Here is a 26,100-nt window from a genome sequence, read left to right as displayed (position 1 = left end):
AGTGTCAAGTGTATTCATGTTATTGCAAGACAGATTTTGAGATTTATCTTGTAGAACTGAAGCCGTATACCCATTCAACATGTTTTCCCCCTTCCCCTCAGGTCCCTGGTAACCATTGAGCACCACTTTTGGGGGGAGGGCTGGTGACATAAAAGAAGTTTCTAGAATCCATTCAGTAACCTTTTAATGAAAAAAATATGGTGTTATTTTTTCCATTTTGTTGTAGTAGAAAAATGACATGTTAGTGTTCTATGCCTATGAGTTTGGCCATCTCTACTAACCCTCACTTTATTTCTATTCCTCTTTATGCTGTAGTAACCACCTTGAATCATTTAAGATTTTTACTTTTCCATCTTTACTATGATCCCAGCAAATGAAACCATAAGTGTAGCCTTGTTATGGTTGACCTTTTTAAGATCACAAAATGATTCACTATCCAAGAGAGCATTTAACTATGTATCAAGTAGAAAAAGGTTAGGATACATTCTTCCCATTGTTTAAATGAGTCTTGTTGACTTTATGGATTAGGCACATACTAGCTTGGAAATCTCTTTACTCTAATGTGGTACTTGTGTTACCAGGTGAATCTTGCAAGAATTTCTCTCCATCACCCTTAAAAAAATATATATATATATATAGAGAGAGAGAGAGAGAGAGAGACAAAGAGCGTGCGCGCGCGCATGAACAAGGGAAAGGGCAGAGGGAGAAAGAGAATCTCAAGCAGAGTCTGTGCTAATAAGCACAGAGCTTGGGATCATGACCTGAGCCAAAATCAAGAGTCAGATGCTTAACCAACTAAGCCGCCCTGGAGCCATCATCTGTTTCAACTGTGAAAGCTTTTCATGTACACTCGTTCCATTTTTCTTGGGTCTTTTATGCACATTTTTGCATTGTAGATGGCTGGGTGCATAGTCTGGAACAGGTTAGAGGTGGTATTCTCTGAGGGAAGTGTTAGTTACCAAAAGAGTATTGATCTATTGATAGTTGCACTTTTTTTGTCCAGTTACATAGCAAGGAGGCTTTTGGCTGCTGTTTTGGGAGATGGAAACCATACCGGTTGTTTTAACCTATGCAATTTAATATAAGAAATTATTAATCAAGCATGGGAATACTACAGAGGCAAAAAGAGAACTCTAAGGTTCATGTAGAGGTGTTTGCTACAAGATGGAGCTACTGCCTGTGGGGTTGGGAGGACGAATAAGACACTGGAATATGAAAACTTAGACATTTGAGGATGGACCCAATGGAAGGGGGATGCTGGCCTCTGTTGAGCTGATGTTTTTGTCTCTGAGCTTGATGGAGAAACACTGTGGAGCTGGGACCCAGACCTGCCAGGAGGGGCTGCTGGTTGATTGGTTCTGGAGAATCTGGGGAGGTATGATGAGACGACTTCTGGGAGTGTTGGGCAAACCAAGCTGGGATCAGTTACTGCTCCTGGAACAAACTGCCATTGCTGAGGGGAAGAAGTGTAGCTCTGGAGAAGCTGACAGGAATAAGAAAGAGTTTGTCCCTTCTTCCTGTCCATTCTCCTGCTAACATCCCCTATTGGCAGAGCCTAACAGGGAACCAGCTGGCAAAGCAGAAACGTGCTTGGCAGTTTTCCCATCTCAGCATCACAAAGTGGAATTTAGAAAAGGTTAGGTTTGAAATTGAGTGACAGTAGCTTCATAACTGGCACAAATACTGTGTCCAACTTACTTAATCTCGATGAGCTTTCCAGGAGCTGGTGGCTTTGGGTGGGCATGCAGTACTTGCTGAAATGAATTGACCTTTTCAGGTCTGTGGGGGGATTGGGTGTGGAACCAGATGGGAGCGAAAAGCCTGTGGGTAATCTGTCCGTCCTTGCCACCTCAGTAGTATTGGGGGAGATGAAAGAGAAAAACTGGTATGGGCTCTGGGGCCGGATAGATCTTTTTTGGGATCTTCTGCTCTGACGTATATTATCTTGAGCATGTTTTTTCTCTGGGCATCTAATTTGAGCAAACTAGTCATTCCAGCTTAATTGGTTGCTGTGGGGATTAGAAATAATTTTTAAAGTACCAAGCACATAGTAGGCATTCACATGGTTTGGGATATTTGTTTTGCTTTTTAACAGAGGTTTGGAGGAATTTAGAGTGGAGCCATCCCTCTGTGTTGGGGAGTTAAGTCAGAAGGCCGGAAGTAGGAACAGGAAGCATGTGGTTGTCACAATGAGATGGTGATGTGATTGACATAAAAACGTTAACTAGGCACAATTAAAGTTTTGTTTGTGGCTAGGAGAACCAGGGAATTTCGAGTGATATGACAGAAAACAGGAGCTTAAACTGCATTCGCCGTGACCAAGGCACCGGTCTCAGCTGGACGACAGAGCCATGGATGATCACCCCTGTTGCAGAGCTCAGAGTGGGAGCGCCCCTACTCAGGCCCTTGTACCCTCACCCGACTCTTCTGGGGATCTGGTCACTGGAATGCTTGCACATTAGGTGCAAATGACTGGTACAGAGTAACTTCAATCCCTTCCTGACTGTGTTTATTCCAAGTTGGGTGAAAGGACAGTTTCTTTCCTGGAAGCAGCTTCTAGCAAGTCTGGATTCAGCCTTGTCAAGGTCTCTTCCTGTGGTGGGGCAAGGCATGATGTCTCTAGAAAGAATTGCCTTGCCAGCTGGGCAATGTCTGTGCTGTTCACGGTTCTGGGAACTTGATTCACCTGTGTTTCTCCATGGTTGTAGTGACTGATAAATGTTGTCGTTTTCTGATTGATGGCAGGTAGGCTATAGAGTAAAAGAGAGTCCTCTTTGTTCTGTAGGGCTGGAATGATACCTGTCCTGAAGGCATAGGCCTCGTTTTAGTGAATTAAACCCACACTGAGAGTACTTTGAATTTGGTGGATAAAATATGTGGCAGTAGACTTGGCAGCCTGATTTAGACCTTGGAGTGATGCAACTGGCACGGCAGAAGCTCAGTGTCTAAAGGGAGACCTTAAGCCATGCACTTACATAATTCAGTCTCAGTTTTTGAAATGCATCACAATTTATTGCACAAATTTGACTGGAAATCTGGCTCAATTGAAGGTTCCACTGGCACCAGCTAAATAATGGTGTCATATCTAGCATCATTTTCTCTTCTGTGTTGTTCCAGGAAGAAACTCCAATAATTATTTTTTAATATGGTGAAGAAGGAGAGGCATTCACAAAGAAACATTTCTCTAACAAAAAATTATCTTCTGAATGGGCTTCCCTGATCCTGTGGTCTGTTACAGAGAAAATTGGTTTCCTATTGTAAGAGATTTATTTTCTTTTCCTCCTTTTCCTTCCTCCCCTTCTAGAACTGTGGGAGGGCTTGTGGCACGTCACCGTGCTGGATAGGTTTCATCTGGCATGTAGCCTGTACTTTAAGTAACGGGGTTGTCTCTTCTGAGGGCATTGGCTCTCCATTTTTAGCCTGGGGATGAAGGGTAAGAAATGTGGGAGATTTCTCCATTACTAGAAAACATGATTTGAGGCCAACTGGTTAATTATGAGCTTCCAGTGAAAAGGAAAGCAGTTCCAGAAGGGAAGAACCAGTTGTGATATACCGGTCCCTGCTGGTTTCCATTACCTCGCAGACCTCCAGGCCTGCTTTTGTCCTTGAAGATGCTTTTTCCCTGCTCCATTTTCCCTTCCTCTTTTAAACTCTGGTTTCTTATTTGCACACTTTTTGTGTTCTTTCCAATGAAGGGGTTTCCTATATCAACGTTGATTCATGTTTGCAATCAATCTTCAGAACTCTTAGCTCCATAGAAAGAGGCCCTACTAGAGAGTTGCTCATTATTTTTTATTTCTTCCCAGCCCTGTTCATTTGAACAGCAAACGAAGAGTGTGTGCGTCATTCAGCATCGAGATGTGCCTGTTAGAATTGTTACAGATCAGTCTCCAGAACCTAGGAAGGGTCCTGCAGTCTTCCCCTGGCCTTCTCTTTTCTCTCATTTTAGCCACCAGAAACATCATCCCAGCACATGCTCTTGTCTAGGCTTAAGTTTAATCTCCATTTATGAATTAGGGGAGGGGGGTTCTGGTACTTTGATTCCTCATTAGGAAATCTTTTATGTTGTAGTTCAGTATCACTTATTTTAAGTGTTAAATTGTCACACTTGATATTTTAAAAATATCAGTTCAGCTTTACTTAAATTCTGAGTGGTGTTATGTGCTTTTATAAGGATTTCTGGTAACCATTAGCTAATGATCAAGAGTATTTTCTTTCTTCTTCAAAGATTGTAAGTAATAGAATTCATTATGTCAGACTTGCAGAGAGAACAGAAGATTGCTTTAAATTCTCAGCCAGGTCAAAAGAGAACAGACCGATTATTTGGATTTTGTACACTTGTTTTTTTCCAACATTACACACAGCAGTTAGAATATTACTTTTGCATCACCGCTTACAGAGAGCCTTGATTTTATAGTTTGATACAGTGAGCTATCTATCTAGCCTGGAATCTTCTTAATCATTATTCAGTAATGCCATTTGTGTAGTATAGCATCCTACTTGGTAATACTGGCCAGAAGGTAGAGACATGAGAAATAGTTCTCCTTCCAGTACTGTTGAATGGGAAGCATTCATTCAGTGACTCTGCTGGCAGTGGTATGAACCTACAACGGTAATTGTCTCCCCTCACCCCCCTTTAAGTGCACTTAATGTTTATTAACCTGTTCCATTTATTTCCGTAATCACAAGAAGTACAGTTTGAGTTTTAAAAAATAAATCTTTTAGATAGGACTTTTTGTTTTCCTCATTTTATTCTCTCAGTATGTTGAATTTTCTAGGAATATGGCACTATTCTAGGCACTTTCTGGGCAACATAAAGATCTTTTTTTCTCTCACAGTGATCTTTCCTTGTGTGGTCTGGTAGGGAAGATAAGATTTATATGAAGTAATTAAACTGCAGTAATAACAAGGCAGAAAGTGATTAGTGCTGTTGCTTTGGCTTATCTCTTCTGTCTCTTGACGTTTTAGCTCTTGCTAACATCCATGTTAGATGTTGTAAAGCTTAAGTAAGTAGCTTTGCTTCTCCGTAACACTGAAAGTATAGACTTGGTTTTCTGGTGGAGTTTACATTACCTAAAATGTTCTTTAAATGTGAACTTGGACTTGCCTTAATTTGTACTAATATATCTATCTAGCCCTTTTATGATTTTTACAGGGTTTTGAAAGAATTTTGCCTGCTTCCCACTCTTTTCACTTGTATAATGCCAGGTACTTCTTTAAATTGCTGCTTCTTAGGAGGAAACTGAGGCACAGGAGCAGCCAGGAGCTGCTGGTGGTAGAATCGTTGTTTATAGCCCAGGCTCTTATTCTGTTGGTCAGCAACAAGCTGCATACTTACTCTTGATCATTTGTTGCCATCACATGCTTGAGGAGTGTTCGATTTCAAAGTCCAGGGCAGCTCTTTCGTCTCTGACTTCAGGAGTAGTGAACTTGAGCTTTGTTCTCTTCAAGGATCTGATGCCCTTTCTGTCTCATTATCCCGGTCTTATCAGCAGAATCCTCACTATTCCTCTAGGAAAGGTGGCCCAGACTTACTGCCCCCTTGGAGTAGACTTCTATTTTCAGAGCAGTTGGTGAGTGGGGGAAAAGATTTTGCCCTTTTGCTTGTTGGAAGCCGTCCCTATGCAGGGAGAAGACGATGGGGCAGGACTCCAGAGTCTCTTTTATTTTCAGTTTTCTTCGGGGTCCAGGAGAAGCTTTGCTGTGGATCGCACAGCTTCTGACTTGTGAGCTTTGGCATTCTTTAGCCTTGAGGTCTGTGACGGGTACTGCTGCTCTTTTCTTTCATTCCCTCCTATGCCGGCAGAAGTATTTGCAGCCAAGTAAAGGGACCCCATATGGTTTGGCGCTTGTATAATGGTTTTGGAGCCCTTAGAGCCTTTAAAGTATTTATTCTCAAAGCCTTGACAGGGTCTTGGGGGAAAAAAGCCTGATATTTGGCTTCTTGCTCCTCCCCCTTTAGTACCCTCATATTGCATCTGAGCAATAAATAGCAAGTCCTTCTGAAAGTGCTCAGAGTTGGCTAATGTAATTGAGTAAAAGAGCAATCTCCAGATACATTTTTCCCCCTTTCATGATGGTCTGGAAAATGGTACTTTAATTTTGGGATGTTCAGGTTCCTGTGGAACATAATCATATGCTGTGCACTGCAGATGACGGGCGAGTCCCTTCAAGGACACGAGGCTGCCGAGATCTGCTCGGCTGCTTTCCCTCTTTGGATGCCGTGAAGCCATTTTCCTGGCAGCTTGCCAGGCTGTGACTGGGCCTGTTTTGGGGAACTGTCACTCCCTCTTTTCTGTTGTCACCATGGCTAGTCTAGGTCTAGACCACTGCGTGTCTGAGGACAGGCAGACAGGAGAGAAGAGGATACACCCTCTTTGGCAGGTCCCTGCCCGTGGGCAGGTTGGTTTTCTTTCTGGATTCTCAGATTCCACATTCCATCTTCTTACAGCTGGACTCGTGGAATATTTGAAAATCTTGTTTTGTCCCTGTAACTAGAACGTTTTAAGTTGTTTTATCCATATAGAAGTTTAGGGAGTGTGTTGAGTTACTTTCAGCTATGTATAGAGAGATGAACTTGGATTCCCCAGTGATTTACTTGTTTATTTTTGTTTAACTGTTTGCCATTAAGCACTTCAGTATTGCTTTCTGACTCTTAAAACCCTTAACCTCCTTTTCTTGCCATTTTTTTAAGCAGGGCTAGGCACTTGGTATATACAGCACCATTTTCGAGGTGTGGCCCACAGACCTTCTTCCTGCTTATTAAAAACACAGAATTATGGTAATCACCCGCCAGACTTACTGAATCACAGTATCTAATGTGGGCCTGGCAGTCTGCATGTTTACAAGCTCCCCAGTGATCCTTAGGCACACCAAAATGTGACAACCACTGACAGGCGATGATTGCTTTTTGGAAATAACAAGCCCGAAGTATAGTGTCCCACCCACCAACAGGGAGCATAGGCCTCTGAGATAGCTGCGTCCAGAATCCCAGCTCTTCTATGACCTGTTACATGAGCTAGGAACATTTCCTTTCCTTGCTGTACAATTGGAATTCTAGTCCTCGCCCCCACGATCCAGGGAGCATTGCTGTCAGCATTCAGCCTGCTTGATAGGGTTGTTGTAGGGGTGATAGGGTTGTTACTGTAGGGGAGGAAAGTTTTCCTTCTCCCAAAGGGTCCCTATATGGGTCCTAAAAGTAAACTGACAAAGACAGATTAACAGGAACAAAACATGCAGATTTATTTAAGTTTTATGTGACATGGGAGCTTTCATAAGCACCTGGGTGGCTCAGTCATTAAGCATCTGTCTTCATCTGTGGTCATGATCCCAGGGTCCTGGGATTGAGCCCCACATGGGCTCCCTGCTCAGCGGAAAGCCTGCGTCTTCTCCCACTACCCCTGCTGTGTTCCCTCTCTCGCGCTCTCTATCTGTGTCAAAGAAATAAATTAAATCTTAAAAAAAAAAAAAGAAATTAAAAAAGAAAAGCCTCTAATAAACAGACCTGAGTGTTTTTATGTTAAGTCAATGAAGAATGGACTGCTGGGTATAAATATGATAGATGAAAGAGTATGAAGAAAGTGTCAAGACCTGTTGGTTTGGATTCTTTGCAGTGTTGTCTTTTCTTTGGCAATAAGGATGTTTTTTCCCTTCCTCTGGATATAGGAAGGGCATCTCTCCCGTGAGGTTTTATAACCTGACCTGTTTGGAGGGGAGAAGGGTAGGGATAAGGTCCAAATGACCTTCCTGTTTCTACTGTTCTCTCAGACTCCTTCAGCTTGAACCTCATCATTTATAATAGCATTGATTATCAAATATTAAATTCCAGTGTTTTTCATACATGTTATTAGATCCTTAAACATGGTATCAGCAAGATCAAATATGGTTGTCAGGGAAATTGAGAAATTTGAGGGACCTGTAGAAGCAATGAAACACTTCAGGGGCATAATCATGGGGTTGAAAGATTAGCCCCTACCGGTCTTATACCTGTGAATTTTTATAATCGCTTCCCTCCCCCGGCAGTTTAAGTTTCTATTGTTTACCATTCCCTCTTTACTTCCTGGGGATATGTATGAAATGTATTGCGTTGTGGATTTGGGACTTACGCAGACTGTGTCTCTTTAATAGACTCTGTTTACCTTTGAGAGATGCTTTGCCTGGCAGAATGAAATGAAGCTAATTGGGAAATAAGTATCTTTTTTTTAATGAGACAACTCCTAGAGAAATGTTTGTATACGCACTTAATGTATACATTCCTTTAGAGAGAGTGGTACAAACTGACTTCCACTTGGCCAAGGCGGTTACATTTTTGAACCTTTCCCCGGGTGCTGACTATAGCTTTCTAGTTAACTGACCACCTTTATTAAAAATATGCTACTCTATGGGCTAAGAATGATAAAATAGTGGATATCCCCGTGGATTCTGTCTCCTGGCTGCCAAGGGAATTGAAAGGTTCTTGATTGTAAATATGCCCAGGGCATGTGGTAATGTTCCTGTGTTCAGTCTATAATTCAAATGGAAATAGCAGCCTTTGTTTATTAAAATGGTGTGTGTGGCAGGGCAACTGGGACTGGTCCATTATTTACTGTTGGAGATTTTATCCATTATAATCTGATCATGTCTGTTCTTATTTTAGTTCAACAGTCAGTTTTAAGATCTTCATAGAGTACAATTCTGCTTGGCTACTTTAATTAATATTATTATAGTTCCAGTCTCCTACTAAAGATAAAAATCAAACTTGTTTTTGATCCTGGTTATTTGAGAGCACATTTGTAGTTAAATTATTCCATTTTGCCTTCTGGAAGGATACATTTATGAACTTTTTTGGGGCGGGGGAGGGAAAAAGTGGAATTTAATGCATTTTTTATGAGGAAAAGAATGACCATTGTTTCATATTTTATTCCTCTGCAGTAAAATATTGTGAGCAAAGGGAAAATGTCGACCAAACAAGGTTTGGGGTTTCCTATCTCTGAATATTTTTCACTTAAAAAAAATTCCAACATTATAGAATAGTATAACAGGCCTTCCTTTTTCAGTCTTGGTATTATACCACGTATTCTTCAGATCCTCTTTTTTCTCTTTCTTTCAAAGACAGAAAACCTCACGGAGAAAGCTGGAAGTCTCGTGTACTCATCCTCAAACCCATTTCTTTCCCCTTGCTTCTTTTTCCCATTACCCATCCCTCATCAATACCCATTGTCTCTCTTGCTCTCTTGTGCGCACACACTGTTGTAGCTACAGTCGTGTCTTCGCTGCTCCTTCAACCCATCAGGCATGCTTCTAACACAGGGTCTTTGCATTGCCCTTCTCCAGATGACTCCATCCTGTACCTTCCTTTAGTCTTTATTAAACTCTTAATGCGCCCCGTAAGGTCTGCCCTGATCACATGACAGCTGTGACTCTGCTGAGCTCCCTCTCATCCTCCTGAGCTTTTTCTTTATCTTTTCAGTCATCAGCTACTAAACCTTTGTACTTTGGCCTGTCAACTTTGCTCATTAAGTGTTTTCAGTAAAGAACTGCTTTTAATTTTAGTGGAACCACGTTTATTAGGCTCTTCTCCGCCCCACATCCCAATCCCTGCTGTGATTTGTTTTTAAGCCTTAAGAAATCCTGCAATAGGGGCGCCTGGGTGGCTCAGTGGGTTAAGCCTGTGCCTTTGGCTCAGGTTGTGGTCTCAGGGTCCCCCACATGGGGCTCTCTGCTCAGCAGGGAGCCTGCCTCCCCTCCTTCTCTCTCTGCCTGCCTCTCTGCCTCCTTGTGATCTCTCTCTGTCAAATAAATACAATCTTTAAAAAGAAAGAAAGAAAGAAAGAAAGAAATCCTGCAATATCTCTGGGGCATTAGATTTTTGCTACAGGAGGAGCTAGATAAAATTTGGCCTGAGGTTGAAACCCAAAACTGGGGGTGAATATAAGGCCTTGACTGGAGATTTCATCCATTCCCTCCAAGTGAGCATTGGGCAGCAACCACATTTTGGCAACCAGCCAAATATAACTTCTATAAAAATGCCAAGTGGGTTTTTAGATGCTGAGATGTGAGTGTGGGGCCTCCCTCTCCAAACGAGTGAGAGGTACAGATAATTGAAGTTACCTCTAATGTGTGCGTCATTGCAGGGCCTACATACAACGTCATTTCTCAGGATGAACAGTGATTACAGAACATACTGGTTTTTGTATTACCTGCCTACCAAGTAAAGCAAGCATTCTCTTCCGCTTTTATTTTTAAAAAAATATTTCTGTGTAAATTAGAATCTAAACTAGACAGTCCTTTTTAGCAGGCAAGATCCCGCTAAAGTCCTGTTTTCTCAGAATACATTCCATACCTCAATTGCCTCTTAGAGATTTCAAAGGCTTTTATGTACCTGGTAATTTGGAGGAATTGCTTTTATTTTGTGGTTTCCTAGGGACTTCTAATATCTCTCTTGTAAGATGTTTGCAGATGTCAATAGCTACTAGCTCTGAAGGGTTAGAGTAACAAGATCATTCTGTTTTCACTTGTGATACCTTGTTTTCTGCTTGTGCTATTAGTTTTTTTCTAGCTTCATGACAGACATATAATCATTCAGAAGTTGCCTGGATTTTTACTGGGATGTTTCTCGATATACTATTTTCTTTCATTCTTCTGAGAGCATTTTGGCTTGGGCCAGTTCTGTTGAGTGTCTTTCTTGTTCAGATAGTCATTTTCATTCATTTATGTATGCCTCATCTCGTGATCTTCATTTGAATATTTGTTGAAGCTATTATTTCTTAGCTTTCACTCACTGTTTCAGAATTCAGTCAAGTCATACTGCCTTATGATCTCTGTGGTGTTTTGGAATAAGGAGGATAAGGTTCACACATTCAGGTTCTGTGATAAATCATGAGGCAAGGTGAGGTAATTGTCAATATTTTGTTTACTTCACTTTTTATAATGCTGGTCACTTAGGCTTGAGTAGTAACACAAATACTCTCTCTAAATAGATTGTCCTCCATTGCATGGTGAACATAAATTATCATTGGCACTTCTTTATTCCCGAAGGTTGATTCTGATAACCATTGATCTTTGTCATTATTAACAATACCTTTCATTATTGGCACCTGGAATCTTCGGTCGAGCAAGTATTCTTACTGTATCATTGACTGTCATCATAAACTCTATTTTATGGCTTGTATATTATACTATTATACTTAGCTCCTCAGGAGTGACTTCTATTTTGATTTGGCTGCCTGGATGTTTAAAAAATATCCATAATCCTGTATATTTGCCCTTGTGTTACACAGAACTCCCCTACCCCAGCACCCTCATGTATCCTGTTTTGATCTTTTTTTTTTTTTTTCCTGCAAAAAACTTCATGTTTAGGGCCATCCCTCACTTACTAGACTGTGATCGTGACACCCCAGGAATTTGATCCAAGTGTGGCAATCTTGTTGTTCCCCTTAAGAGCACGTGGAGTCCCACACATCCAAGAAGGAGTAGGATCTCACCTTCATTTCTGAACCTCCTTAACCTCCAAGAAGAACACCGAGTGCTGGAATGCTGCTGCCACCTTGTTGTTACTGTTGTTTTCACCAGAGGAGCTAGAAGGCAGTGGGATAAAGAATGTGGAACCAAACTCAATTCTGTGCATTCTCATAGAGATTTTTCTTGGTGATGTCAACGAATTGTTTATATGATACATTCTGGACACCAAGGCTTGGTTAGGGTATAGGAGGAAACACCTATTTCAATTTCCTTGACCTCAATATTGTCATTAGGATTAGTTTAAACATGGGGTATTAAAATGATGCAGCTTATTTATTTAGGAGTAATTAGCTGTTTAAGAAAATAATTTGAATACCTCTTTCAGTATAGAGAGGATTATAAAGATGTGAGGCCAGAAACTGTGGAAAGAACCTAGATGTCCATCAACAGATGAATGGATAAAGAAGAAGTGGTGTGTATATACACAATGGAATATTATGCAACCAAAAAAATGAAATCTTGCCATTTGCAACGACATGGATGGAACTAGAGGGAATTGTGCTAAGTGAAATAAGTCAGAAAGACGATTATCACATGATGTCTCTGATATGAGGAATTTGAGAGGCAGGGCAGGGGGTTGTGGGGGTTAGGGAGGGAAAAAATGAAAAAAAAAAAAAGCAATCAGGAGGGAGGCCAACCATAAGAGACTCTTAATCTCATGAAACACTGAGGGTTGCTGGGGGGTTGAGGGGGGAGGGATAGGGTGACTGGGTTATGGACATTGGGGAGGGTTTGAACTATGTTGAGTGCTGTGAAATGTGTAAGCCTGATGATGCACACACCTGTACCCCTGGGACAAGTAATACATTATATGTTAATAAAAAAATAATATAGAGGTAAGGCCAGCTGGGTTAAGTATACAGGATGGGCAAGCAGCTGCACAACTCTGGGTTAGTTAGTCCTTGATTTTCTTTTTATTTGTGAATTCCGCACCCACCCACCCCCCACCACTACCATGATCTGGGTCCTTGGGATTCTGAATTCTATACATGTAGTTCTGTTCTTCAAACATACTTGATTTCTGTGTATATGTAATTTTGCTATTTCTTTTGTGGTTAGTTCATCCTAACTATTATTTGAGCACATACTGTAGAGAGGAGGCACTCTGCTTGTTTCCAGGGTCACAGAATAACAGAAATGCACAGGATCTCTGTTCTTGTGGAACTTAGGGCTAGCTGGGGAGAGACATTAATCAGACCTAGCAATCTAGCCAGCTTCTCTGTATTTTTTGTAACATCGCCCAGCCTTCCACAACCCCCATCAAAAGACAGACTTCTTTTGACTTCATATGCATGTCATCATTTATTGGATTCTTCTTCTTTTATTCCCTCTATCCATTCTGTTCATTTGTTCTCCCTTTCTCCCTCCCTCCTTTTCTTCCTCCCTTTCTTCCTTTTTACGAGATTTTATTTATTAAAAAGGGAGAGGGGCACAGTGAGAGGGAGAAGCAGATTTCCAGCTGAGCAGGGAGTCTTAGGACCCTGAGATCATGACCTGAGCCAAAGGCAGACACTTATCCGATTGAGCCACCCAGGCGCTTTTGTTTGTTCATTTCTTAAAATGCTTCTCCTATCACTTTAGTTGCTATCCATTCTCTCTTTGTCAATTTCCTCTAGAGCTTTCTCCCATATTCTCTAAAAGTTACATTGCTTAGAACAGTAACCTCTTTGGGGGAAGATAATGAAAGAACTGTGTATGTTAATGTTCATGTGTGTGCATGTTGTGTCGAAATACTATTTTTTCCTGCCTCCTTTAGCTTGTTCTGTTTTTTTCAACTCTAATTTCCTTTCTAGGTTTTTCTTATCCTGTAAACTCATATTAAGTCAATGAAACCATGTCACCTTGTCAGTGAAACATTTCCTGATTACTTCTTTCTTTCCACTTCCCTGAACTCTGATAGCACTTAGTCCCTAGTCTCTATCACACAGTTTAGCACTTAGTCCAAACTGCTTTGTGTTGCCATTTCATATCTGTTGCCCTGTCATAGCTTTTCTTGTATTATTCTGTTAGGTTGCAAGAATTTTGAATCTAGGATTATAACATATATTTATACAGAGCTTTATGTGAGGCTAAGAGTTGGTGGATCCTTAATGGCTTAAAGACTAATAGAGCTAGATTCATAGTGTATCTATAAATATTTGAAGGGCCCTAATACTTACTGAGCTCCTTCTATCCCACAGTTTATATAGGTCTTTTCCTTGTTGATTAATACTTGGTTGTTTCCAGTTTAGATAATTACAAACATTTCATTACTTATTTTGAGTCTGTGGTATGAAAAAGATAATCTTATTCGCTGTAAAGCATTCCATCCAAATACCTATTAATCATTTCCTGTGTACTGGCACTTAGTTAATATTTGTGATACTGGGAGTTAGCATATTTCAGATATATTCTAGTAATTTTGTTTTGTTAGCTGTGTTCATCTGTGGTTTTTTTAATGTTTGTTTTTCATTTCTGATGTGATACTTTGTTTTTCTTTTAGGATAAGAACAAGAAACTACGTCCCCTGTATGACATTCCTTACATGTTTGAAGCCCGGGAATTTCTTCGAAAGAAGCTTATTGGGAAAAAGGTAAATGGGACAGAAACATATTTACAAATGGTTGGGGATCGTTTTAAGCTGGGCCCTTGTGATGGAATCCCAGAGACCAGTAGATGACACCCCTCTGCCAAGTCAAGCGGAATTACTTTGATACGACGAGGGGTGGGCCTGTGTCTCAGGAAGTGGTATCCTGTGGGAGAGATTTAAAATTGGGGCCCTGACCACAGTGTGATTGCCAAAGCTCTCACAGCATGTTCTTTCCAGGGTCCAGGCTCAATTCCAGTTTCAATAATTGCATATTGCCCTGAGCTTCATTTCCCTTGGCTCCCTTGTTCTCTTCAGCCACCTCCATTAAAAGTCAGTGCCGCGGGATATGCTATTGAAGGAAGGTTGCTGGGTTTTTCTGCCTCCCTTCTGAGGAATAGGTTGGCTGTTGAGAAAGGGGGCTCTCCTGGAACGGAAGCATGCTCCTGAAATGCACTTTGGGGCATATGCCACCCCCACTTCTTCAGCTGCTCATACTTGTAGCTTCTGTGGCAGGTGCTAGGGCAGCCTTGCTGGGGAAAGACTGGGTGGTTTCCCAGTAGTTCCTTTGGTGCCTATGGTGCAGCGGAGTGACTTTCTGGTCTGGTGCAATAGCCCAGAGGCCCAAAAAGTGCATCTCCTTGTGTTCTTAGAGCATATATTCTATGACAAGCTGCAGAACGTGCCTTTTTGAACAACTTTTTTTCACTGAGAGTGAGCCTCTGAGCATTCCCTATTTTTTCCCTGACTTCCCACCCTAAATACCCCGGGCAGGTGCCTGTGTCCTCGATGAACAAAGGAAATGAGTGGCGTGGTTTCTTTGATGGCGGTTGATGGAAGTCTTTTCGGAGAGGGACTGTGATTTGCCTTTTCTGTACTTTGCTTCAGTGAGGATTCTTCTGGGAAAATATCGTGTTTTGGGCCAATTTTTCTCATATCTTGAGAAAGATAAGGCCAGTCTGCTGTATGTCTGGCCTTAACACACATCAGTGCCACATTAATATTCTTTACCTAAATGCAGATTTTTAACGATGTGACAGGTTTCATAAGGCTCTGGCTTTTGAACTAATGCTGAAATAGTCTGTCACAAACATAACCAGTTTTATTATATACCATAGTCACTAGAAATATAAATTACAGCAAAGAGATTCTTAAAGTTGGCATGGGATGAAATTGCTAATTTTGAAGTAGGGAAACTAAACTGGATTCCCTAAAATGACTGTTTAATCTCCTCAGGTTCCTTCAGAGAAGAGGCTCATTTGTCATTGTATAAAACTTGACAGAATACTGTATTCATTCAGGAAGTGTAGTGCGAATGATGGCTTTAAGCCTCTTTCAATTTCTAGATCTTCTGTTATCTGATCTAATGTCGACATCTCTATTTCACCAAGTTTTATATCCTATCAGTCATTTGCTGGCTCATAAACAATAGCATAGAAGCAAACAAGGAATTCCCTCAAAAGTTGGATTTCTCTGGAAATCCATCCAAAATTAACCTGAGGGGAGTGTTGGGGGCGTGCAGCCCTTCTCTCAGTCCTGTGCAGCTCTTTGCACACTGTGTGTTAGGACATGCCCCCTGGCGTCTTTGCATGTTGCCCTCACCTGGTTCTGTCTCGTGCCTGGGAACCTGGACCACAGTTTATTGCGGCCGCTGCTGAGTGGTCCCAGAAGGTTAGCCCTGGGTTCTGCTCTCAGACCACGTGCCAGCCCTTTGCAAAGACCTGTATCTCAGGATAGAAGGACTGACCTCAAGTGCCAGATATGGTGGCAATTCTTAAGCAATTAGGTTCCTTCTTGGTGGGAGAAGCCTTGTTTACTGATTCTTCTGCGTAAGAGTTGATTGGATTCAATTTGTGCTGAGCCCAAGTTTGTCCCCCATGGTGACATTGTATAAATGATGAATACTGTATCCCTGCACAGGGAGTAGGATACTGCTCAGCTCTGCTGGGCTGGAACATTCCTGATGCAAACTGCTTTTCCTGACTCACCACCTGAAACCACTTGCCTGTCTTCTGGGCCCGTCAGTTGCGACAGCGAACACCCATGTTTTCTCTCGAGTCTGGGAGCAGGCAGGGCAGTTGCTGCCTCTGGGGTGGCTAGCACATCATTGCACATTTCTGCCAATTCCCTTCAGACTTCTGCAGCTGCTCGGCGTGGCACGTGGTGATTAAGAGGCACGGAGAGGGAGTGTGTGTGCCTCTCTGCCTCTGTGCACGAAAGCTGATTAGGGCAGCCTGTCACAGCTTAAGCGAGGTAATGGAGGTAATATCATCTTCTCTGCCCAGACTATTATTTGACCATCCCAGAGAGTCTATAATATGACAGTTTCAAGGAGTTTCTAGAATATAGAGAAATAAGATTGAAGGTAAACTGGTAAGGTCGCTTTGTTAGGTTCAATGGTCTCCATTTCAGTTATGGAAATTCACTTTGATTCACTCCCAAGATTTAATTCTGACTAAGTGCCTTGATTAAAATAATCACGCACCTTTCTGAGCCTTGGTTTCATCACTTGTGGACTGCCTTCCCTGTCTCATGGGGTTTTTATAAGGATCTAGGATGATACTAACCTTTCATGTTTTTCCAGATGCCACTCAGCTAAGTTGTGTTGTTTTGTTTAATAGTGCTGCTTTTTAACAGAATCTACCAGTTTTCTTTTTTTTAAAACTGGCTCTGAGGTCGGGGATGTGAATCAATGTGCAGCTACTTTGACGAACATCCTCCCATTGCACAGATTTGAGTGGTATCTGGTTAGATGTGGCATCAAGTTTCCAGCTTCCACAAAATGAGGGTCTTTTCACGCAGTTTATGTATGTGTAAAGTGTCTGTGTGTTGTGTAAAATGTATGTTTGTGTGTTCTCTGGTTTGAGGGAGACGTGGAAGAATACGTGTGTGTCTTGGAAGTGTTTCAGAAGCTGTCTAAATTGCCATACTGCCTGGTAGAATTCCCTCCCCATCCTCTGTTTACTGTCTGCCATCTGTGCTCTCACTAAAATCTTGACTAAGGAATATGCCTGGTGAAGAACGGTCTTGCTGATTTCTTCTGGGGTTCTTCATGGCCCCGATAACATAGTGGAAAAATGGAATCCATGGTAACTTTATATGTCTTTTAGTTTTGTGGCATGACATCCTAGGTGTGTAAAAGACGGTGAGATGGATGTCCTAAAATAACCAGGGCGACAGTCCTCTTCTAATAGCAGGGGCAGTGTCTTTCTGTGTATGTATATTGTTTTTAATGCTTAGAGAAGGTCAGCCCATCGACAGGCAGAGTTTGTGTGCCTAAATCATTTTGTTCTCAGTGGAAGAAGGTAATAATAACTGGGATCTTCACTGGGAATTTTCTCCAGCTGTCTCATAGAATCTCTAAAGTAGAATCTTGAAGTATTTTAAATGTAATACAGCATTTACAAATGACATATGAATCACTACAGCTCCTGTCTCTTAATTGTACAATTTCCATCACCATGGGAACTGTTGTGTTGGGACTTGTAACTTGCTTGGACAATTGAGGGGTCAAAAATGAGCGTGTAGAAGGGATGGAATTTCAAGAAGCAAGAGTGCATAGAAGCCTCAGCCCTGGCACAATCTGCTCAGTCCAGGCTTCTACTGCCTCCAGACTCCTCGGTCCAAAAATACGTGTGTGCTCCCTAAATGTTTTTGCCAGTATTTGTTGAGTAAGCAGATTTTAGAGATGAAGCTCATTTGTAAACTAACTGCCGACTTTGGCTTTCATGCCATCAAAATTTGTTCTATGAACTAGGCTGACTCTTTTTTAGGCACTTAAAATGGAGTGTTTTTCTTGATAAATGCAGACATTTGGGAAGTTATTGGGCTATAAATAATAGTGGCAGTTATTTCAAATTCATATTGCATTAGATGATTCCTCTCTTTTGGAAACCTTTCTTTACTGAAGTTTGTACTTTGGGGGCAATGAGCTCTTTGGAGTAGATGGAAATAATCTTCCTTTGCACCAAGATTCACAAGCCTGAACTCATAGTATCTGTCAGAAACTCCGGACCCTTCTAGTGTTCTGGAAATAACGCCTTTATCATGCCTTGCTGTTGCTGTCAGAGACAACTTTGATACCCCCTCTTCCTTTACCCCCCAGTCTCCCACCACCCCTGCTGTGTAGATGTGTGTGCTTCCTTTTCCTTCCATTGTGGTGCTGCGTCCTTGTCTCAGATGCCCTCTCACCGAGACTCCTGGAACCTGCAGCCATTCTTCCCCACTCCAGTCTGTTCTGTACCTGCAGCTGAAGGGAACTTTGACCAACAGACTTTTGGCTTCCGGTTGCTTCCTGTTGCCTACAAGGTCCAGCATAATTTGGTTCCCCCTTACTTCCTAGGGAAGCCCCTACCCTTCTCTCCTCTGCCCCCTCTCGCCCACCTTTCTGGCCTGCCTTCCTTAGGTGTGTGAAATGCCTCCTGCTCTCACCTCTGGGCATTTGCACTTGCAGTTTGTCCTGTTTGGGATGCTCTCTTTGTCCTCCTTTCCCCTCATTTATCTCATAGTTATCCTTCAGATTCAATTTAAATGTGACTTCCTGGGGAAGTTGGCCCCAAACAACCCCCTTTCTGAAATTTGTACATAATTTTTCACATCTTACTGTATTTTGTATTAATCTCTCTCATCAGATTCATTATATTAGGCCAACTGGGGCCTACATTTGTTTGCTCACCACCCCAGGGCTCAGTATGTACAGTTTATGATGCACAGTAGGTGCTCAATAAATGTCTTCTAAATTAGGGGAAAATGGGAGCATTAGGTTGAAGGCTGTGTGGACCCAGATAAGAATATGTTCAGGGAGCTAGAAATAGACCCTACCTGATTTGCCTATGGTTAGCCAGACATGGAAGGAGTAGCATGAGATTGTCTTCTCATGTTCGGACTCTCAAGTCAATCTGGAAATGGTTGTTAATATATGTAAATGATCTTCCCTCCATTCTGGGTTAATGTGCTTTAAGAACTGGTTGGCAACCCAACTACTGTTAAAATCCTTGCTTCCTTGGGATGCCACCTATAGAAGATGTGACTCATTTGCGATGTGGTAAACACTTCTGTATGATTTTCATGCCTTGTCTCAGATGCCCTCTCACCAAGACTCCTGGAACCTGCAGTTTGTACTGTGAACTAGACAGGCTTCTTAAGACATTTCATATAATGCTCATTTGAGCATTACAGGGTCAGGGCTGTCATTTATGGAGTAGTCTCCTCATGGTAAGCACTGAATATTTTCATTTTTACTTAATTTTACTAATTTTTTACCTCCATCCCAAGATGTTTGTATGCATTCTATTTTTACAGGTAAAGACACTGAAGGTCATAGAAATTAAGTGTTTTGTCCAGGTGTCTGTGCATTTAGTTGCTATGCTAAATTAAAGGCCATCTAGAAGATCCCACTTCCATGTTGTGTGTATTGAATAATACAGATAGTCAGTCGGGGTCACGGGTCCTTTTTGGGGTAATGTCCATTCTTGTATATGACATGTACCTTATGTGCTACAAGAAGTTGATTCTCTTTCCTTGTATTATCTTGGTCTACAGATAACAGCAGGTGGTAAGAACACCATAGATCAGCCCACGGAGTACCTTCAGCCCTCTAGACATGATCTCATTAGTCTTTGAGATGTCCCTGTGAAGTGATGTTTTATCAAATTGTTCGTCAGAGAAACCTGTGTCAGATTACATGTTCTTCTGCTAGTTACACAGACAGTGTGAGGTCATGGGTAACATTGCTAACCCAGTGCTGAAGATTGATTTCCTTTTCTCTTTGATCTCTTGGCATAGGTGTGACTTGGGAGCATCTGGGAGAAAGGAAAGGTCAGGTTGCTTTTTCATCTTGGCCCAGAGCCAGGGAGGGGATGAGGAGCACTCTCAGTGCTCTTTTCCTGTGCAAGGACAGATCTTTCAAGGTACTTGGAGTGACATTCCTTAGCAGAAGCGGTTTTTCACTCAGCCTGTGAAAGTCTTCAAGGGTCTGGAGCTTTCTTGAGGAGGATCTCCTTCACTCCTTGCTGGCTATTTAACAGGGCTGTCCTTTTCCCTAAAAACACTCATAAGTTCTGTCTTTTACAGTGTGTTGCTTTACTCAGCTGTGTTAAGTGCAAAGCTGGCAGTCTGGCGATTTTTGTTAATTACCTCTGATGCATTTTAGTTTGGTTTTTATAAACATACCCTTTGTCATCTCCACATTTCCCATTTCATACTAATTTGATTCACTCATGCTATGGAAAAGTCCTTTACATTAATGATCAAAACAGGCCCTAAGGTGGTGAATGCATTGTGATTTAAATTGACAGGTTTATTCAAGGTTGCTTGTCCTTGCCTTCTCTGTGCCAGCTGTTACTATCAACGTGGCTATAAATTTTTTGAATAAATGACTGTAGATATTCACCAAATCCAGAGATGTTTTGAATGACTCATAATTTCTGACCATGCTTTTTTCTAGTAAGACTTATCCTACTTAGACATGTGTCAGTGTGCACTGGAGACGGGAGTCATCTAGATGCCCTTTAGTTTTGTGGGTTTGGGGAACGATCCTTGACACATTAGTTCCCTTGTCTGGTGAAGGTAATTAACAAAACTGTAGAGTTGTCTGTTTTTAGAAATTTGGCTGTTCTGGGCAAGGTAGCTTTCTACCTGCTGCCACCTAAATGCTCTTTTTGGTAATGAGCACTTAAGTGTTTGATCTGTAGGTTTTGGAAAGTACCTCTGTGCCTTGGGGGCCATCAGGGTGTGGAACTGAGCACTTTGCTTCTGGGTGAAGTGTAGTGTTTGAATAATGTCTATTGTAATATCCTTTTCAGAAAGCATTTCTAAGGTAAATGAAGAAACTAAAACCTCCAACTGTATTCCTGGAAATTTCTGTATACTCACCTGTGGGAAATGATTCACTAGCTACCAGAATCCTCGAGATTCTCGTATCTCTGGGTAGTACTCGTATATTACACTGCTTATTATTCAAGACTTTCTTCCCTGGACACCCAAGTTGCTCACAGTTTTCTGGTGCTAGTTCTTACGTTTAGAACATGATTTGTGGCCAGTCTCTCTTAAGCCACCCACTCCTGATCTTTCCAGCTAGGTTTCTGAAATGTCGTCCTTGGGGCTGGAACTTTCCATGCTTATTCTCTGCAAACTAGGATTTTATTTTAGGGGGAGATTTGTGCTGAATCAGCTCAGCTGTGTTTGGGGGTAGGGAGAGGACAGGCTTTTTTTCCCTCTTTAAAAATAACCCTTATGTGCCAAAAAACCTTACAAAATGTGCTGAATTGCAAATCTTCGAACTTCCTATACCTCCTGGTTCACAGAGAATGGATTCTTTTGCAGTTGGGCTCTATGATAGTGTACAGAGTATCTTATGTCATAGAAAAGTGTCAGGTGAGACACGGGGTACAGATGTGTTCAGTTGGAAAGGAAACAACTCTTGCTGTCTTCTCTCAATATTTTTTCTTCAGGAGTTTCTTCTTCTTAAAAGGATCTGTACAGAGATAGTACATTTAACTTTTCTAATAAGAAAAATAATCTTAAACAAAAATGTTGTATTTTTGCAAAATAACACATCATTCAGAGTCGGCGAGTTACATTTTTAAGCACTGACTTTCCAGGGTTTCTTTCTGTGTGACCTCTGCTTTTTTTTTTCTTTTTTTTCTTTTAAATGTTCAGAGAGTTAGGCTAGTACTATTGGTTGCTTGTGTATTTCTTTCCCGAGGGTTTGAACAACCTATGCGTGTACAAGAAGGTAGTATACACAAGCATCTGTTGGCTCTAAGGTGGAAGTTCCGTCAACTCTTCACAGTTGGGGGAAAGAAATGGTGTTTTAGGGCTATATCTTCATAATTGGGGCCAAGTAGTTCTAAGCTCCTTGTTTTAGTGTGTTTAAAATCTGAGTGAAGATTTTTGTTCTTATCTGAAACAAGTTCTTTTTATTAATACCTGGAACTGCCTTCTTGTTTTCACTTGCTAGTTATCTTTGGCAAATTTTCAGGTATTTGTATAGTGCTGCAATTCTCTCTCTTGGAGATGGCTGACTGGGGCAATCTTTCCTGCTGTTTTCATGATGATAAGCATAGTGGGCTAAACAGTGTCTCCCAGAATTCGTGCCCATTTGGAACCTTCAGAGATGATCTTATTTGGGAATGGGGTCTTTCCAGATATAATTTAAAATGAGATCATACTAGATTGGGCCAGGGAGGCTGCACACCCAGTGACTGGTGCCCTCATCAGAAGGGGATGGGACACAGTGACAAACAGAAGTCCATGTGGCAATGGAGGTGGAGATTGAAGTGACACAGTTGCAAGGCAAGGAATGCCAGGGATGGCCAGGAGCCACCAGAAGCTAGGAAATGGCAAGGCGAGATTCTTCCCCTCAGTCTTCAGAGGGAGCATTTCCCTGTGAACAACTTAATTTTAAACCTGAAATATCCAGAACTGTGAGAATGGATTTTTGCTGTTTTAAGCCAACCAATTTGTGGAGTTTGTTACTGCAGCCCTAGGAAAGTGAATCAGCAGGAAAGTAGGTGAGCTTCTTCATGTATCTGGCCACTCGGCTCTTGGTTAGAGTTCTTGTTTCTGGGTCTGTACTTTGGTAACCAGCTCCTTTGCAGAACTAATCCACAGGAAAGGGTTTGAATGTGTGATGTTCTTTCACCTCTGGTCCCCTCCCATGCCTGTCTTATCTTGCTTTTTATATTTGTGTTTATTCTTTTGTCCTTACTGATCTTGGCTTTATGCATTGTTGTCTCCAGGCCAGCTGACAGTTGCTGTAGAGTAATTGACTAGACTTGACAGCATGCTTTTAGTTTTATCTGTAGGCTCACCCTCACACTTGTCCTGTTTCCTTTCCTTGGAGGATGAATGCTGCTGTCCACTTAAGAAGGCTGCCATAGTTGGGGCCTCAATCACTTCAACTTCGGTAATTAGCAGCATTTTGAAACATGGCATGCTCTGGGAGGGAATCATTCCTGGCTGTAGCTTTTGATGAACCATGCTCATCCCATTCAAGGCTGATGAATGGAACATTAGGAGTAATTTCAAGTCTCTTCTGAAGCACCATGTCTAAAGTTTGCCTGCAGAGCTATGCCTATACTTCCTTCGGTAACTATAGGAATCTCAGGTTTTGTCTTCAGTCAGGCCTTTTTGAGCCAGGTATTTTTTCTGCAGTTTTGCCTTTTCTCTGCTTCTGGTTTCAATAAGTGTGTTTGTTTGGACTGGACCAGGCTAGGCAGATGAGCAGGTAGTCTCCTTGTGAAGACAAAGTTCAAGTGGACTTATTCTTTTCGAGGACTCAGTCTCTGAAGCTTTGGTCATGCCTAATCACTTGATACATTAAGAAGGACAGAGGTGATAGCCTAGTGAAATCTGTTCATTTTTATTCATTTAGCAGATAATTTTTGAGCCACTACTATGTGCCATACCTTATTCTAGGCATTGAGGCTAGAGCCTTACGAAACAACAGTTCTGGTGGAATTAATATTTTAGAAAAGGCACATATGATTATTAGGTACCTTTATGGAGGTGAGTAAAGATGAGTAAAATGTGTTCTGTGTCACAAGTTGCTTACAGTCTAACTAGGACAAGATTACATCAAAAATATGTGAAGTAGAATAGGAACAGAATGGAATAACTGGTGAGACAACAGAAACGTGTCTTTTGGCACTATGGGATTAACATTAATGTGGATTGTAGAGAACATTGTTGTCTTTCGGAAACAGGAGTTTCACCTGCTGCGTGACCTCTTGCACTTACTGGCTTCAGCTATCAGCATGTACTGCTGACTCTTAGGAATGTTTCCACTCGTAACTTCTTTCTCTTCCCACGGATCTGTTTCCAGCTGCTGACCACTGGGTACTCAAATACAGATTCCAGCAAACAGGTGACATCTGTTATGTCCGAAATACAGCTCATGGCTCCGTGTGATTTTTCTTCCCTGCCCACAAATGGCCTTGGCTACCTTTGTTGTTGGTCTTCAACAATGTCTCCCCTGCCCATTGTCCTGAACATTAGCGTCCACAAGTCTCCTCATCCTAAGTTAGCCTGATTTTTCCACAGTTAGCTCTTTCAGATCTTTGTTTTGACAGTTCTCCTGGTGAATGGTAGTCTATTTGCTCCTTTGGTACAATTTGCTCCAATTGTATCTCAGTTGAATCACCTTAGGTGGTTGGTCTGCTCCTTCGGGTCTTCGCAGTCTTTCACATCATTGGTCAGATTGCGTTCTATGTGCGTACATACTCCTTTTCCTTTCACAAACTCTGGGGATCCCCAGATGTCTGCAGAAAAGCATCTCATTCCTTCAGTGAACATAAAATCAAAGGAAAGGCAGTTGTGTATAAAATATCATAACGTCCTTTGAGGATCTTGCCTTTATTTCCAGTCTTACCTTCTACTCTACTATCCATATAATACATCACAAAGAACTTCTCCCCATTCCATAGACATGACCAAGCCTTTTCACAACTTCTTGCCTTCACACTTATTTTTCTCTAAGAATCTTACTGTTGTCCTGGATTCCTGGCTCCCCATGTGAAGTCTGAGCTCTCTGTCCTCTTAGTATACTTTTATGCCCCCTTCTTCAGAAGCAATTCCCATTTCCGACCTCTCTCCTCCAGCCCTACAGGGCAAAGATCTTGTCTTTTCTTTAGCTCTTGGTCCCTAGTGACAGACATCAGGTACGGTCCCCATTAAGTCTTCACAGAAGAGGTGGGATTTGTAAACTGGTACCTGGAAGGTCTTAAGAAAGAGTGGGGATATCTGGATATAGAGAAGTGATATGAAAAGCTCACCCTGTAGTTCTAAGCTTTGGAGCTAGTTTCCTTGTCACCTGCTTTCTTTGATTTCCTAACACTGATAAAGACTTTGAGCCTGACTTCAGTGAAACTTAGGCATATCATTGAGAGACAAATGAAAGCATTAAAAATACACAGAATAAGTATGTTTTTCTCTTGGTTTTCCGTATATGGGTTATGACCGTGAACTCACCTCTCCACTGGATCGGTGGTAGTACGTTCGATGCCTTGTGTGGTCCAGCCCTCACTGTCCCCTTGCTCTTTGAAGTCTTCATGTGGCTGCCTGAGCAGTCCTTCCCTAGTGCTAGAGGTCTGGTCTGTGGCTATTTCTGTGTCTTTACTTCATAATCAAAAATACGCAGCATCTCTAATTTGTTCTCTTTTAAAATGATCTGACAGAGATTTAGTAGGCAAAATTATTATTTTTTGACTTGACTCTCCATTATTTTAAAGTTCTAAATGACAGAAGCTTGATGGCCCCCAACTACTCCCTGCTGTTCCCATCCCCCCCTCACTTGGGGTTCGTAATAGCCCTATTTTCCACTAATAGTCTGAACGAATTGGAAGTAAGTCACTGACTTGCTTCTCTTTGCCATTTCTGCAGCGTATGGGGTACCTTTAGCCTGGCAGGCTCAACTTTGATGCATGGTGGAATGTGGAGAAAAGAGAGGCCAGTTAGAGCATCTGACTTCGCCTCACCAGGCCAGGTTTCCACCACCTCTGAACCTCTGGCCCTGCTTTATTTAAAAGAAAAAAAAAAAAGTTGGAGGGAGAAGAAAAATAAGGAATACAAGAAAAGAAGGGAGGAAAATCACAGAATCAGCCTGAGCACTGATTAGAAATTAGGTGAACAAGTTTTGGTGAAATGGTACCACATGTCGCTGGAGAAGTTCTTTAGTTTTCTGGCTGAATCTCAGCAGCTAAGAGATGTAATCTTAAGTGTATGGTCTAAGTGTTCATGAAGCCTCTGTTTCTTTATTTGTAAAAGGAGTATGGTGTTTTGACAACCGTGATTCTTCCGGCATGCTAGTATAGAGAGGGAATGGAAGCAGAGCACTGTATTAGGAGTAGTGGTTTTAAGTTCCTTAGGATGGAAATACAAACTAGTATCTCAAATGCTGACCTCCAGCCTGGTCTACAGTTACAGTCCACATTACAATAAAGAGGTAGGACATTTCTGTGACCTCAGAGGCAAGAAGATAGGCAGCTGAAGATTATGTATCTTCATATTCTTACACTAGGGATGAATTCTTTTCT

General features: G+C 41.7%; 1 protein-coding gene across 1 annotated transcript in view; it reads left to right on the top strand.

The window, feature by feature from the left end:
- Positions 1 to 26,100, top strand: part of SND1 (staphylococcal nuclease and tudor domain containing 1) — a 411,376-nt gene that overhangs the window by 134,629 nt on the left and 250,647 nt on the right. Inside the window, exon 11 of the mRNA XM_082694082.1 lies at positions 13,982 to 14,071. Coding sequence (XP_082550208.1) covers positions 13,982 to 14,071 — 90 coding nt within the window. The remainder of the gene's footprint in view (positions 1 to 13,981; positions 14,072 to 26,100) is intronic.

This window comes from Mustela nivalis (genome assembly GCF_964662115.1).
Source record: "Mustela nivalis genome assembly, chromosome: 12".
In the NCBI taxonomy this organism is placed as follows: domain Eukaryota; kingdom Metazoa; phylum Chordata; class Mammalia; order Carnivora; family Mustelidae; genus Mustela; species Mustela nivalis.
The sequence above is the reverse complement of the archived record's forward strand: the minus strand, read 5'-3'. Positions and strand labels throughout refer to the sequence as shown.